The sequence below is a fragment of the Fundulus heteroclitus genome, chromosome 6 (genome assembly GCF_011125445.2).
Source record: "Fundulus heteroclitus isolate FHET01 chromosome 6, MU-UCD_Fhet_4.1, whole genome shotgun sequence".
In the NCBI taxonomy this organism is placed as follows: domain Eukaryota; kingdom Metazoa; phylum Chordata; class Actinopteri; order Cyprinodontiformes; family Fundulidae; genus Fundulus; species Fundulus heteroclitus.
The window spans coordinates 12,585,336-12,601,092 of record NC_046366.1 but is presented as its reverse complement, the minus strand read 5'-3'; the positions used below and the strand labels follow the sequence as shown (position 1 = coordinate 12,601,092).

The 15,757-nt window shown below is 38.0% G+C and overlaps 1 protein-coding gene and 1 long non-coding RNA gene across 2 annotated transcripts; both read right to left on the bottom strand.

Annotated features, from left to right (window-relative positions):
- Positions 1-1,113: 1,113 nt before the first annotated feature.
- Positions 1,114-7,513, bottom strand: LOC105934594 (spindlin-Z). The gene is made up of 5 exons (XM_012874679.3): positions 7,385-7,513; positions 6,730-6,771; positions 4,301-4,560; positions 3,752-3,985; positions 1,114-2,235 (listed from the first exon to the last, which is right to left on the bottom strand). Exons 2-5 carry the CDS (start codon positions 6,747-6,749, stop codon positions 2,030-2,032), a joined length of 720 nt encoding a protein of 239 aa, XP_012730133.1. The 5' UTR covers positions 6,750-6,771; positions 7,385-7,513; the 3' UTR covers positions 1,114-2,029.
- LOC118563430 lies at positions 4,832-6,369 on the bottom strand. The gene is made up of 2 exons (XR_004931215.1): positions 5,611-6,369; positions 4,832-5,535 (listed from the first exon to the last, which is right to left on the bottom strand). It is a non-coding gene; the product is annotated as an uncharacterized LOC118563430 (long non-coding RNA).
- Positions 7,514-15,757: the final 8,244 nt, after the last annotated feature.

Below are 15,757 nucleotides of genomic sequence, written 5' to 3'. Positions count from 1 at the left end.
ATAATATGCTACATGATGTGGTAATGCATGGTGTGCTGGATCATCCCACCAGTGATCGCTGCTCATGGCAGAGAAGGTGAAGTGGGTCAAGATGTCCTGGTTTCTCCTGACTTGTAAGTTGAACATGGAGTTGATCATCAATCTTTCCCTTTCTCCTGGACCTTGTTTTTCTCACTTTATTAAATCGGGCTGAACCTTTGCTTTCCTACTTGCTACGATTACCGACGTTATTTCTATTTACATTTCAGAATGAGAGAAAGAGCATGTTCTCCTCTTTCTTTCCAAGATTGCTGTATCCCTAAACTATTTACAAAGTAAGTTTGCAAGCTTCTGATTCAAGGCATTTGAGTTAAGTGAAGGCGCACCTCTGGATGTGCTTTAAGGCAAGACCTCAAACACAGTGCTTCCTCGTGTGACCTCAGGGAAACGTAGACCTCCTGGTCATTAGGTAAAATATCCAAACGTCCTAAGGTACTAAAATATATCTGTTCAAACAATTATGTTCAAATATAAACAGAATATTGAATATATTGAGAAATCATGTTAAGGAATCATGTTAGGCACAGTTCTGTGGCTCAGGGATGAAGGTGTTTTTGTGGGTAAAGTGCCTCCAGCACAAAAGCAAAAGACCTGAAACTCTGGTAGAGGCTAGTAGGAGTCCTTTTCCACAGTGAATTAAACCCATGACTGAAAGGCCACTCAGCAAGGAAGAAGCCATTCCTCAAAAAGCAACATGAAAAGATTAGTGTGCAATTGCCTTCAGGGACCGTTAAGACCCTACTTTTTGGAGATCAAATTAAAACTGAAGTGTTTGGCCATTATGAAAATTATTATATTTGGGGGGAAATGGGAGGAGATAGCAAGCCTGAGAACAGAATCTCACCTTTGAAGCATGGTGAGCTGCAAATAAAAGCAATTCAACTAATCCTGACCTAAAACATGTCGTCTGATTTACCATCTTTTTTCTAGAACCTGCAAGCTTTAACCACACCTTTCAAGTGAATCTTTACAGCGATCCGCTCACCATGGGGGTTACCTTACGCGTACGATGAAACTCACGCGGCAGGAGCATTCAAACACTGACGGCAACAGATTTTCAATCAAATGTTTATGTTCATACAAAATGTTTAATTATATTTACAGAACAAAGACGGAGTCAGGGTCACATTGAGTAGTATTTCTTTCTTGTGTTTGGCAAATGATAAAGACGGGAGTTAAAAATACTAAGCAATGTAAGTAGCCAAATCCAACTAGATAGTGTGCAGCACAGACAGTTTGAAACAGCCCCACATGAACACCAGTATTTCCGATACAAGATCATAGTGTAGAAAACATTCAGTTTACATGATGAAACTAAACAGAGATATGATACAGTTTTTTTTTGTTTTTTTTAAGATCACCGTTTTCTATTCACAATGTGAGACACGGTCTCATAAATGCCGCCAAACTTCAACGGAAAGCGGAGCTCACTGGGATGTAGAAAATGGGCACAATAGTTGAAAGAATAATTACTCCAATATTGAACAAACTGAGGCTGACTCAGTGACATAAAGCACAGCCAAGTTCTTGTTTTGGTACCAACAGCACGGCAAGATGCACCACAGGAAAATAAATATGTGAAACGAAATCAGCGTAAATCACAGATGGAGAAAAGCAGGAAAATGAGCTTCTCTTTGTTTGATTTTACTATTAAGGTTGAGACCAGAGTTTAGTTGTATGATTTAAACTCCGTTTCTTTTGTTGGTCTCAGACGTGACTTTTTATTTTTTATACACTGAAAATGTTGTAGTTGTTATATATTACTTTAAACTTGATAATGAACATTTTAAAAAAGTGAGAAGTGTTGTAATGCCAGAGTAAAGCAGGTAGACAGAAGAAGAAGAAGAAGAAATAATCTTGGGTCTCTTGATGTTGGACATTTCTCCTCTTGCTACTGAAAAACTTCCGTCTTTTAACACTTGAACAGGTAACGACCGGCCGCAGCGAACAGAAGCAGATGAGCAGAAGATGAAACGGAGACAGTCTGATCCTAGGTGGTCTTCACCAGGTCGTAGACGTGAATGTGGACGTCGTCGTCATATTTGATGTAATAGACGGTGGGCTTCGCCGGCACCTGGTAGATGACCAGGCCCGTCCTCTTCAGCCCATTATCTGTGACGTACTCCACCTGTTTACCCACAAGGCTCTCTGGCTCCTCGCCCGGCTTCCTGTCTGCCGGCAGCAGGTGTTTGTTCTCTGCGAAGACCAAACAGAAGCAGAGGACAAAATGAGATCGGTACAACTCAAATACAGTTTCTCCATGTCATTTTCAGTCTAGAAGTGGCATTAATCCACATTCTGCATTTATTTGTTGCACACAGACACTTCCTTGGACTGAACAGTCTTGATGATAGGACATTAATATCACATTACATAATAAAATGCCTGGCAAAAAGGACTTTTTCCATGTTTTGTTATCTTACAACCACAAACATCCGTGTATTTAAATGGGATTTTATTCACCAACAAAAGAAAGAAAATTATCCTTGGTTTTAAAAGTTTCTTTCTTTTTTTTTTTTTTTTTTTTTTATTAAAAAAAATTTTTTTTTTTTTTTATGCAGGGTTAGAGTATGCGACCAGACCTGTGGTTCGGAGGCCTCAGCCCTAGACCTGGCTAGTGGACCCTTGCTGCATGCCTGTCAAATAGACGCCCCCTAGTGGCACAAAAAATGTCTACCATCTATTAGTAATCTGCCCCCTGAATCCAGATGAAAAACCAGCTGTTGCTGCAAATACACCTCCTAGTCTGTTGGTGTATGTCTCTACCAGTTTTCCACATCAGAGGCTGAGATTTCTACTAAGTTCTTTGCCAAACAGCTTAAACCGGTTGGAGAGCATCTGTGTAAACAAATTTCTTATCCCTGGCTCCCTTTCAGATTTAGGTCCTGGACTTTGACTGGGGAAATTTGGGTAAAGCCTAACAAACACACTGCAATGTAATTCATTTAATTGTGAGCCTGGATGTTTAGGTTCATTTTTCATCTTTTGCTGCCTGCAAGTATTTATTTTTTTTCCAGAATTGCCTAGTATTTTATTTTGTCAATCTTCCCATCAACTCTCAGCAGCAGGATGTTGCCATCACCGCGAGGATGTCGTGTTCAGGGTGATGTGTAGCGTTGGTTTTAGTCTACACATAATATTTAGCATTTAGACCTAAAGGTTGAAGTTTTGGCCTCATCTGCGCAGAGCACCTTCTTAAACATGAAAAAAATGGCATCCTTACAAATGTTTTTATTCCTATAGTTTATTTTTGTCACTTTGTTAGTGGACAACTAACATCCTGTTCACTCCCCTGAGCCGTTGATATTTACAGCTCCTTAAAGAGAAACCGGTGATTATTACATCCTTTGCTTGGATTTGTAAAAGCAATTGAAAGCAATGTGTAAATTTCCTTAACGGCAAAGTTACTTTATGTTGGTCCATCAAAATTCATTGAGGTTTGTGGTTGTAAAATTACAAAATCTGGAAAAAAAAAAAGAGGTAATGGTGACTAATTATTTAATGGACTGCAATCTACAACTAATAAAATAACACAAATCTGCACATGATCCAGATAAAAAAAAAACAAAAAAAACAGTATAGTAATGTTTTTTTTTTTTTTAAATCTATACTAGTTTGTCCTTTTTTCTTCATCAAACTTCTCTGGGAACGTCTGAACTATAAAATCTTGGCTGTTTAATACAGAGCAACTCTAAAGCTCTCATCACTGTACCTGACTCCGGCAGCACCCGGAGGTCTCCGTCCTTGTAGTCGTCCCACAGCTGGTACATGTACAACACCGGGTCCTTCTCGTAGGTGATGTAATACCAGTGGGTCATGATGGGGGCTCGGGACAGCACCATGCCCCGCCACTCGTTTTTCTCCCCATCCTCCTTCTCGAACAGATGCTCCACAGCTCGACCCACGAGCTCCTCGGCCCCCGGAGGCACCTTGATCTTATTGTTTACTGTGACAGAGAGAAAAGTCACTTTAATGAGCCTGAAAGCTCAGAAAGCTCAGAAAGAAACAATGGCTGCATAAACATACCAACATCTGTTCAATATATAGAAAATTGCTACATTTTAGAGAATGTCAGCCTTATATCAGAGTCAAAAATGACGTTTTACAATTGGAAAAGAAAATTGAGTTGAAATGTTTTCACACTTTAGAAAAGATGGCAACATTATTAACTTCCTCTAAGTTAAGTATCACATTTTACCTTTGCTTTTTTACAAGCAGAAGTAAAGTAAGCCAGAACGGTCAACGTCCATAACATGCTTACCAACTTTCTCTGCCAAAACCTGCAGGTTGGACACCCGGTTGTCTTTGAAGAGCTCGATGCCGTAAACGCAGTCAAAGCCGTCGTATTTCACCATGTAGAGGGAGCTGTTGACAGTGAGGCGCTCCAGGACGGTGCCTTTCCACTTGGTCACATTGCCCTTTTCCCTCCAAGTGTGCTGAATCCTGCGGCCCAGGAGGTTATCCGGGTCCGGGCTCAGGGTCGATGCTGAGCTTTCACTCAGCTCTCCACTGCTGCGCTTCCTTTAACAACAGCAGCAGAATAAAAAAGGTTACATGTTAGGAAGTCAACGCAGGTAAAAGGGAGCTTTAATTGACATTTATTAAGAGACAATCTACAGATACTGTTTACAAAAAAAATAATACATGAAATCACAGTAAAAGACAGATTTAGACCATTAAACCAGTGGTCTCAAGGTATGTCCTTTTTATTTAATGTATTTTTTTTCTTGATTATGGTGAGTTTGTATTTTTTTTCTTCACAATAAAAATATCAATTTGTTCTTTTACTTTATTTTTGCCCTGAAAATGTTAGAAATTTCATGAAATAAATCTGATTTTTTTCCCATTTAAGAGAGAAATAATAACACGCAGGCCTAAAAACCATCCAAAGTCAGCTTCACAGATGAATGCGACGAATGTTCATGAAAACATCGAGACAATCTGGTTGGATTGTCTGAAGGCACGTCGCAGCTGGGTTTCACTCTCACAGCTGAGCGAAGGGGATGCAAACCAGCTCATTCCTCCATCATACAGGAGGCAGGCTATTGTGCAGAAACGACGACTTTCTTCACAGCAGACAAACAGAAAATCAGGCTACTTGTTTAGCTCAAGTTAATATCAAGTGTGTCTGGATTTCTCCTACAATGGCAAAGAGACGCGAGCAGAGAAGGGGCAGGAAAGCAGCTCTGCTGATGGGTTCCTCCTTTGTCTGATCCCTAATTTTAATAAAGTGCAGGGTGGGGCTGCCTGACATTAGGAAAACATGCAAATTTATCCTCACAACGATTTCTAAAACATCTTTGATAGAAAAAAAAAAAGATATCTGCATAAGTTGTTTTGTTTTTTGCATGAAATGATGGTGTTACGAATTAATTCTACATCCCATTACACTTCAGTTTCTGGCCATGTCTTTGAATTACCAGCCAATTTTTGGTCAATATGCCGAACCTTCTTCACCACCGCAGACACGTCAAGGTTTTTATTTGACCTGAATCTCTACACAGGACACTGAATATTTATTTTTTTCCAAATTTCAGTCTTTAACTGCTGTGACCTTGTCTCCAAATTTACCTGGGCCCATTATTATGCCTGACTTCACATCTGTACCACCATTATGGAGGAAATGTCAGTTTTCATTATTGATGCCCAGATTTACTGTAGATAGGGAATTCTGTGAGTAGAAATCTCCGAAGAGGGCAATCGTTTAATCAAGAAACAAAAAGAAAAATCCAATGTATTTTCTTTTTAGGCACCAGTGGCCAGAAAACTGACAGGAACTCCAACCCGGGACGGCCGCCTTCAAACTCGGGTTGTGAGCTCTACCCCTGAGCCACCGGCGCACCCCACATTGTAATTTCTGACATAAGTTTGAGTCTGTAGCTGCCATTTTAGCTCCATTCACCAGATCCATCATATGTTCGCATTTTTAAAAAAAAAAAAGCAGGCAGCATTTTATTTTTTTAAAATGGTAAGATATATTCTCTGTAGCTGTTTAAATACAAAGATTAGATTAATTCACATTTCATCTAATAACTGAGATGTTAGTGAGGAAAATATGAATCAAAGCCCGTTTTTATGATAGAAGAATGCTGAAATTACAACAAATGTTTGCCATTTCAGCTTTTGTCCCCGTTTAATGGTTCGTTTCATCAACAACCCCAGATTGTAATCTTTCAAAGGGCAGGAACTGTTTTCCCTGGTTAACCCTACACACGTCATCTTGTATCATTCAAATGATCGGACATTGCCCTTACAGATGAAATTGTTTGTTTTGACATGCATATCTAAAAAAAAAATCTGGATAACATTCCAATCAAAGTGTCAAAAATAGTCATTTGAAAAATGTTTTTTTTTTTACATTATATGATGCATTTCAGGGCTGCACATTGGTGCAGTTGGCAGCATTGTTGCATTGAAGCAAAAAGCTCCTGGGTTCAAAACCTAGCCTGGGGTTTGCCTGTTCTCCCTGTGCATGCGTGGGTTCTCTCTGGGTACTCCGGCTTCCTCTCACAGCCCAAAATCATGACTGTAAGACTGTAACAACACATGTCTCCAAATTGCCATTTGTTTTTTTTTGTGCATGCTTGCTTGTACTGTGTGGCTCTTTAGTTGCCCCATGATGGACTGGTGACCCATCCAGGTTGTACCCTGGGGTGCAGACAAAGGGTGGATGATGGGTGTTGAGCTTACCTGCCCCGTTTCTTTGACATGTTTCCATAAATTCACCCAACCCTGAAAAACACAAAACACCTCCGTTAGTTCAAACAGGGAAAAGGAGGAGCTCCCAAAGTCCCACAGGAGAGGGAAAAAAACGCATTCAAAGTAGTAAAAAGTGATCAAACTTTATTTAGGTCGGCAGTTCCCGGATAAATCACAGATATGCAGAATATGAAAGGGGAACCCGCATAACCGGATGTAAACAAGCCTGCCGTGGCAAACTAGAAGCGAACCACTGGTTACATATTTATGCTGCTAACCATATGGCTAATAAATAACTTAGCTCAGCGCTGCTAAAGACACACAGCCGGGCTGAGTTCACAATATAAAGCCGCAGCGTGCACAGCATTTAAGGAGCCAGGCGAATACAGCCCAGCGAGCACCGCCGTCGCTCCTTCCTGTGAAATCAAGAAACATTTCAGAGAAAGCGGTCTCCACATTTCTGCACATAAGCTAGCCGAACAAAAGGAAGCGCATCGCCATGTACGCGCTGATTTTGCACCACTGCGGCAGCGACTACAACAACAGGACAGCGAGAGGCAGGCGAAACAAACGCGGTGACAGCCTCCAGCGGGCCCACGGGGCCGTGGGGCAGAGAGGAGCCCACAGAAGAAGGTGCTTGTCCTACCTGTTCAATTAGTTCACATGTGATTTGTCTTTGCTGAGCGGATTCCTCCACCTAAACGTAGGCTACACGGAAGCGATCTCGTTTAATGGAACTACAACTACCAAGAGGCGACGCCAGAAGCTCTTCTTCTGCTTCTTCGTCTTCTTCTTGGAATTTATTGGCAGTTGGTAAAATACGTTAGGTGAGCATTACCGCCACCAACTTGTAAGGAGTGTGGACCACATGACAATAAAAAAACTATATCCTATTATACAACTTACTCTGTTTCAAAAACTCAAATATAGCCTGATATCCTCTGCTTCCCGATTCCTTTTGCAGTAAATCAACAATATCCAATTTCATTTTCATATTACTAAGTTTCCTAATTAACTTGTTTCTCTGAATCAAATAATTCCTACAACTCAAAATAACATGTCTCGTCTTCCCCACAGTCACATCTCCCTGTCTGATGTTTCCCTATCAAAAATAACGATCTATTCAATCCTGTGTGTCCTATTCTAAGTCGTGAAATAATTATCTCTTCTCTTCTGTTCCTTTCTGTTTTTCTCATTTGTCCAATTCTCCTTTGAATTTTATAAAAAACACCTTCCTTTTGTTCTTCTTTCCATAACTTTTGCCACCTCTCTCTCTTTTTTTTTGTTTAATTATACCCTTTATTTCTGTTATACTAAAACTAACATTAATATCTATTCTTACCTTATTGGTACTCTCCTTAGCCATTCTATCTGCCATTTCATTCCCCTCAATCTCGTTATGTACCGGAACCCATACAAAATTTACTACTAGCCCCATCATATTTATTCTGTAAAGTGTTTGTTGTATTTCAATTAATATATCTGGTATACTGTCTGACTGATTTTTTTTGCAAACTGACTAATGATGAACTAGAATCTGAGCAAATGATAGATTTTATGGTCGTACCGCTTCCACCCACTGAACTGCTAAAAGCAAAGCTAGAATTTCTCCTGTATATAGTACACCGAAACTCCATTACTAATTCTTTTCCCTACCTTAATTTGAAACTGTGGTGCAATAAATGCTATCCCTACCCTATTAGCTGTATTTTTTGGTGCATCTGTATATATTTGTATATATTTCAGGAGCTCTTCTTCTTATTTTGTAGGTTTTAATTGGCGGTTTACAACCGGTGTGTAATACCGTCATCTGCCGGACAGAGATGCGCTCCACTAAATACAGATTATTGGTTCTATTTTTTGTATATATATATATATATATATATATATATATATATATATATATATATATATATATATATATATATTTAATTATTATTATTATTATTATTATTATTATTATTATTATTATTATTATTATTATTATTATCGTTGTTGTTATACATTTTAATTATTTCAGCTAACTGTGTATCTTTTATATATTTTACTATTACTTTAACAACATTATGTGATTCAGGCTTAATATATTAATCATAGTTATTGGTGTTCTTATTGCCCTTCTCTTTTCCTCTCTTTCTCTTGCGTATTTTCTACTTTTTACAATAACATGCTCAACACTTTCTATTTCCCCACAATATGCCCAGGCCCCTGGATGGATGTTTCCCTATAATTTCAAATCCACTATTTAGATTTGGTCAGCCAGTCCTCAGTCTGGTCATCCACACTTGTCTTTTCATCATACTGCGTCGTCTTGCAATTACCTCGTTTTGTAGTTTAAATAAGTGTTATTTTTAATAATTAGTTTAACTTCTGTTTTACCGAATGGGACCCTCAATTCAATTTCACTTTCCTTGATTGCTTCTTTGGCCAACCATTCCACCTTGTCATTACCCTCAACCCCCTTGTGTGCCAGAACCCATGTGAATTGTATATATATTTTTTTGTTGACTTATACTATATATATAAGGCAATGAGCTTTGTCTAAAATATCTTGTTGACTAACACATTTTTTGTTTTGAATGCTGCTTAGGCAGGATATTTACCTCTTTTTCTTCTCTTGTTCTCTTGTACTCGGCCCCTAAGGTCAAATGCTTAACTTTTACCACTCGAACCTCCTTCACATTAACACGGATTTCTTCTTCAGTTACTTCAGTTGATACTCCAGATATTTCCTCTTTCCTGCCATATTTGCAGCGTGATTCCTTTTCCCAATAATGTCTTGCATCTCATTAACCCTTACACCTGATCTCTATCTCTGCATACAACTAACAAATTGCCAAATTGAGGTATATACAGTTCTCACTGTATATACCTCACCTACTATCTTATGTCTTACCTGGCGAGTTTTCAAATGATTCAAAGTGCATGGAGATAGGTTTTGAAGTATCACTTTAAATCCATTTCCTTTACTTTTCTCTTTCCTTTCTTCATCTGACTCTAGCTCTTTCCTTTTCTGGCTTCCTCGGTTGACGTGAGCCATTTGCCTATATTTCTTTTACCATGATCGTTGTTTGTGGTAAAATTATCTGCTTCAAAGTAATCAAAGTAGCTTTTTTTCTCTTTGTCAATAAATCAGACAAAAATCTGTTTTTGGTCATTTAAAATAAAATAAAAATCTATTTGTTAAATACCATAAAAATTGATTTTAGACATTTTTCTATTGTGTTATTCTAGTAAAAGGTTTACACATATTAACTTTTTACTTGGTGAAATGACCTTCAAACAACTTGGATCAAACATTTTGGGTCTCCTTCCAGCTTCTCATCGCAGTTTTCTGGAATTTTAATCCATTCCTCCTGACAGAACTGGTATAATTGAGTCAGGTTTGTAACCTACTTTGTTAACGCTTTCTAAAGAACAGAAATCAAGGCTTTATGACTGCCGCTCCAAAACATTGGCTTTTTTCTGTTTTTTAAGCCAATTTAAAATTAATTTGGCAGTATGCTTGGGCTCACTGGGTTGACCTGTTTGCACCCAAGCAGAAGTCCTGAGAATTTGCTTCAATATTTCAAAACAACTTTCTTTCCTTATGGTCCCATTTATTTAGTGAAGTGCACCAGTCCTTCCTACAGCAAAACACCCCAACGACATGATGATGCTACACCTCTGCGTCACAGTTAGGTGCTATTTTTCAGGCTTAGTAGATTTGGGGTGCTGTGCACCTTCAGGAAGGGAATTGTGTTTGATGTGTTGTCTTAAAATACATCCACGTGTGTGCTATTTTAGAAGATCACAAAGCCATGAGATCATCATCTTGGCATCTCCAATTAATTTTTTTTTTTTTTAATTGTCTACTGGTCTTAGTGTATTTAAACTTTTGAACGAGAAAGAAAGAATAGAAAAAGTAGGCCAATCTAGAAAATTCCCAATCTTATTATGACATGTAGCAAAAAAGAATTGACCAAAAAGGAACAATTTAGTTTCGTTTTACTTCAGACACTGAGGCGGAAAAGTGTTGTCATTTGATTGCCCTATATGGGAAAAAAACAGGAAGATTGTTGTATCAATAGTGTAATGATATACATGTTAAAACAGTATTTAAACAAAAACTCTGTACAAGGCTTATATATTATTATTATTAGTAGTAGTAGTAGTAGTAGTAGTAGTAGTAGTATTCAGATGAGCTGCCTTTATTATCTGTAACTGGTATTTTTGTTGCCTAAATACATCCCTCATCCACAAGATGTCGCACTAAACACAGAATCTCTGCCCCTGGTCTTTGTTAACAGACTGATCATGAACTGAGCAGTGTGGACAGTAAATGATCAAGTACCCTGGGATCCACCTGGCAGTCTATTTTTGGAAGAAAGCTTTTCAGGGTCTCTCATGTGGAGGTGGATGCTGAAAAATCCACGGACCATCAACCTTTTATAGTTTTATTGCAACTCAGTGAATGTCATATGCAGTCTTTACATGGTACGTTTTTTCCCCCCTTCTTTTCAGATACTGTTTAATTGTTCATGACTATATATAATTATTATTTTTTACAACTTTAGCATTTTTTTATCAGTTTATTTAGTGTCATTTTGAATATTTGCTTTAATTAAAACTATTTACACATATCAAGGTTAAAAAAACACTGAAAAACAAGACAAACATGAAAATTAGAAATATTTGATCACTTATTTAAATCCAACAATCAAAAAATTATCACGCCTACAGAGCCTTATGAAAATAGACATCTTAGCGACACTTTTATGATGTGAATGGGAGAGACAGGAGGACAGGAGTTATTGTTGTAACTCTTCATATAACTAATTACAGCCCTGACTGTGATTTCCTTACTGTACCCTGATTTGTCTTAGAGATGGGTTAAACTCTCTATAAATAAGTCCATCAGGTTCTGGGACCTCTTAGACTGATTTACAGTCTCCAGACATGTCCTCATTCAGAAACCTAAACTCTAATCTCTTTCCATTTTATTATCTACGGTGATATTGCAGGCTACACCCCTGGCCTGCATTAGAGTAATGAAATTAGGGATCTGGGTTTAAACCATGTGCCTCCAACTGTCTTTTAAAGACAGACAGTTTCAGAGAAGCGTGAGTCAGTATTGGGGCACTGAGAAGCTCAGAGCATTTTGTGAGGAAGCCAGTGTTGTATTGACACAAAGCTGTCTGGTGTCCAAGGTTGTCCTAGCTGTTGTCACAGCAACAGAAAAAAGCTGGATTTTGGAAAATTGGGCCCACTTCTTAACCTCGCCCCTTAACATGGTATATATTTGTTTAGAGCATGGTTCGTATGAAAATGAAACCTAGCATATTCACACATTTGATTTGCTCACAGTACAGCTCTGCTATTTGACTTCTTGAATTAATAATGAGTGTTCTACTTTGACAACCCCCCCCCCCCCAACCAAAAAAAAGCAAAGCCTCCTGTTTACTCGTCTGCATGACTGACATCTTCTGCAGCTTGTAGGTTTCTGTGCTGCTCTGCCATCAGAGGAGGGGGAGCCCTCAGCGGGCCTCTCTCCTGGAAACCCATGAGAAGACTGACTCCAAAAATAGAGGCACCCTCTATGTACAATATCTATGAGTTGCTTTACTGGATTATGAGCACATAGATAACCTGCACACTCGTATGTTGAAACTAAATGTGTTGTAGGGAACTAGAGAGCATAAAGTAGGGTTTACACTTACCTTTAATGTTAGCAATTACTCTGAACGATAGAAAAATGAAAAAGCGTGGTGCCTTCATTCAAGTTTCCTGAGAGCTTATCTGCAGTCACTCTGGTTTGTGTGTACAAAAAATCGTGCAGATCTGGAAAGAAAGGTCCCGCAGATTGTTTCCTGCCATTTCACCTATTCAGGACCAGTTTTTCTCTGGATGACAAATGAGCCTTTCCTCTTAGAGAAGGAGAAAACCAACATGAACATGTTTTACATCCCTCCCGGGCCAAATCAAAACCCAGTATATTGATGCTCCATCTTAAGCACTATGTCTTTACAGATAGTGAATTATGACAGACTGCAAGATCTGTGTATGCTAAACTACCCATATCCATATTTGTAATGAGCTGAAAACGACAGTCTGTTTATCCTCTATTACAGCACAGGCTGTGTCCTCATCTACTGAACATGTACTCAGCATTTAAAACAGGCTTTTTGTTGCCAAGTGTTTTAAACAGCGGTAAGAATTATTCAAATGCTTTAATACTAGTGTAAAACATAAATAAATTTGACATACAAATGACAACTCTTTGTCTTCACCTGGTCAAAACACTTTCATGAAATCACCAGCTTGTAGGAACTCTGAATGGCAATGCTCATAATTTTTAAACTATTTTTTAAAAATGTACTTTATTTTAGACGAAGTTTAATGCTAATGCTCACAGACAGCAGTACTATTAAAACAAAACCTCAAAGAGAAACGTCTGTGTATATTAGGGATGGACAATATGTACTTAAGATTTTATGACAATATTTTGTGGTAAATATTATGACAAAAGTGATTATTTAAAAAGTGTTAACATTGCAGTCTTTTTTATCCAACTGTACGACCCAACAAACATAAATATCGCTCTCTAAAAACGCGTGGTTTATAATAAGCTTCTTCAGGACACTGGTTACATAAAAAAGTGGGATTTATATCACTAAGCAGCACACAATAACAGTCTATCATATATTTATTAATACTCTCATGGAACCAACTGTTAACAAAACATTAAGAGTAAATATTAAAACAATACGGTCAGTTTTTGTGCCTTTCAGACATCATTAATTGGAATTTATCATCATCATGGTATGTCAAAATACTTATCACAATAAGAGATTTTCCATAATAAAGAATAAGATTAATGCTCTAAGGAAAACATGGTGGAGGTTTTATCACACTTGGAGCTGCTCAGTCAAACATGGAAGATGTTTATGAGCAAAATGTGTTACTGAACAAATAAGAAAGAAAGAACAATTTGAGGCCATCTTTTGGGAGAGATTAAATCAGTCGCTCACTCAGACTTTAGGCGCCTGAAATCATCATATAGAAACGTATCAAATGTCCGATTTAGATCAAATATTAGATTCTTCCGAATTTAAGGTCTTTTGTTTAAATTCACAGAACATGCAGGTAACTAATTTAAGAATCAGGTCTACTGTTCTACCTTGCAACATGTCTTGTATAATATATTATATTAAGTTATATTATATTTTACTATATTTGGCTGTTTCAGCTTCAAAGCTTTATTCACAGCAACATTACATGCCGGAAGAGTTTTGTGAATAGTGGAAGTCCCTTAACGACTTCTTTAAAGATTCTTTGAGTAAAGATCGGACTCTTAATTCATCAAAAACAAAATCTTGACTAAAATGACTGCAACTATTGCTTTGACATTACATGTTTTTGCTGAATACATGCAGTACTAAAGCAGATGTATGTTGAGCTCAAAGCTGTCGACAATTCAACAGATACTGAGTAGAGCTCTAATCTGTCAAGCATTTATAATATTACAGTACAAAAATCAACACAAGTTCTACACTTACTAGTGGGAGAGGTAATTCAAATTAAATTACATGTGTGTAATTTAGGGTCTAAGGGCACCTGATGATGAAGTGCTGAGTGTTTAGTTTGATGGTTTGAGCCTCCCTGGGGTGTTGCCCACAGTTAATTTGATCTCACAGCGTATATTTCATGCTATAGATACCCCGTTCAAACACCTTCCTGTGACTGCTCTGGTTTGAGTCTCAGATCGTGTTGCTTCTCAGTCGTTTTTTTGGCTGAAATAAGAATATACACTGATATTTCTGGAACAGGAGTGGGTAATTAAATAGCGAGGGCTTCTGCAAAGTATGAATTAGGTACTGCAGAAATAACTGCATGATTACTAATTGTTCTTTCCAAGAGCTAAGGGCAACATCTGCTGTCCTGCACTTATTCATAACGCTGAATAATTTTGTCTAATTACGTTCATTCGGTGTGATAATAAGTAAATCCTCGTATTAATTGGGTCTTAGGATTGTGGAGCTCTTGCTGTCACAGCGAACTGACCCTAAAAATGGGTCGAAGTACATCTGCCTCCATTTGCACACGCCTCTAATTAACACCTCAACCTCAACATGAACACACAGTTTTCTGTCTGTGCATGTGACATCAGTGCTTTGGGCCCTCATCAAGTCAAGCAAGCCATATGGACAAAATTAGACAAAGGGGAATATTTTACATGATTTTACATATTGTATGCCTGTCCTAAACAAAGCAATTGTCCAAATTAAGAGATGCTATTTCCACAGTATCAGCTTTTGAATCCTCTCTGTTCCATATGTGGCACTGAGCTGACATAGATTATCCTCCTCTTTCATTTGTTTAACTTTAAAGCTCACCCAGTTGCATTCTTATAAGCTGTTTGTTTGTTGGAGATTTATATTGACAAGTAGCTGAGATTTGCCACATGTAGAAGGCCTCAGAGGTTTGTTGGAGAACAATATGGAAGAAACACCATAAGAGGACCATGCGACACACGAGGAAGTGTTTCTCTTCCTCAAGGACAAGAAAGCTGATCAGAGCTTGATTGCCAAGACAAGGAAAAGTTTATTTTTTTCCACAGCAGCACATTTCACACTACCTGTCAGGGGTGTACTAACTTAGCCCTTTGTCCAATGACAGCTGTAAATGGTCGACCCTACAAAGATAAGAGGGTACAGACAATCGATGCATTTCATGCACAGAGCAACACACTTTTCTTTCCATTGAAAATAATAAAAAAAAAAAGTCAAATGCAAAGACAAAAAATAAATGGTTTCTTCAAAAAAAAAACAAAAAAAAAAAAACAAGTTAATAGAGTTGACCAAATAAAGAGATGGATGAAGCTAAATTCAGGGCCTTCCTAGAAAAAAAAAAACTTCTAGAAGCTGCTAGAGACCTGAGACCGGGGTGGAAATTAACACTCCAGCAAGACAATGACCTTAAACATACAACCAGAGCAACAATGCAATGGTTAAGATAAGGGTATAGTCATGTTTTAAAA

Bases quoted from the DNA above. Each gene is read 5' to 3' on its own strand.
- LOC105934594 (XM_012874679.3), bottom strand. From the start codon at position 6,749: ATGTCAAAGAAACGGGGCAG. The intron at 3,986-4,300 runs GTAAGCATGTTA...TCTCTGTCACAG, and splicing joins GGTTTTGGCAGAGAAAGTTG to TAAACAATAAGATCAAGGTG. The intron at 2,236-3,751 runs GTACAGTGATGA...TGGTCTTCGCAG, and splicing joins CCGGGTGCTGCCGGAGTCAG to AGAACAAACACCTGCTGCCG.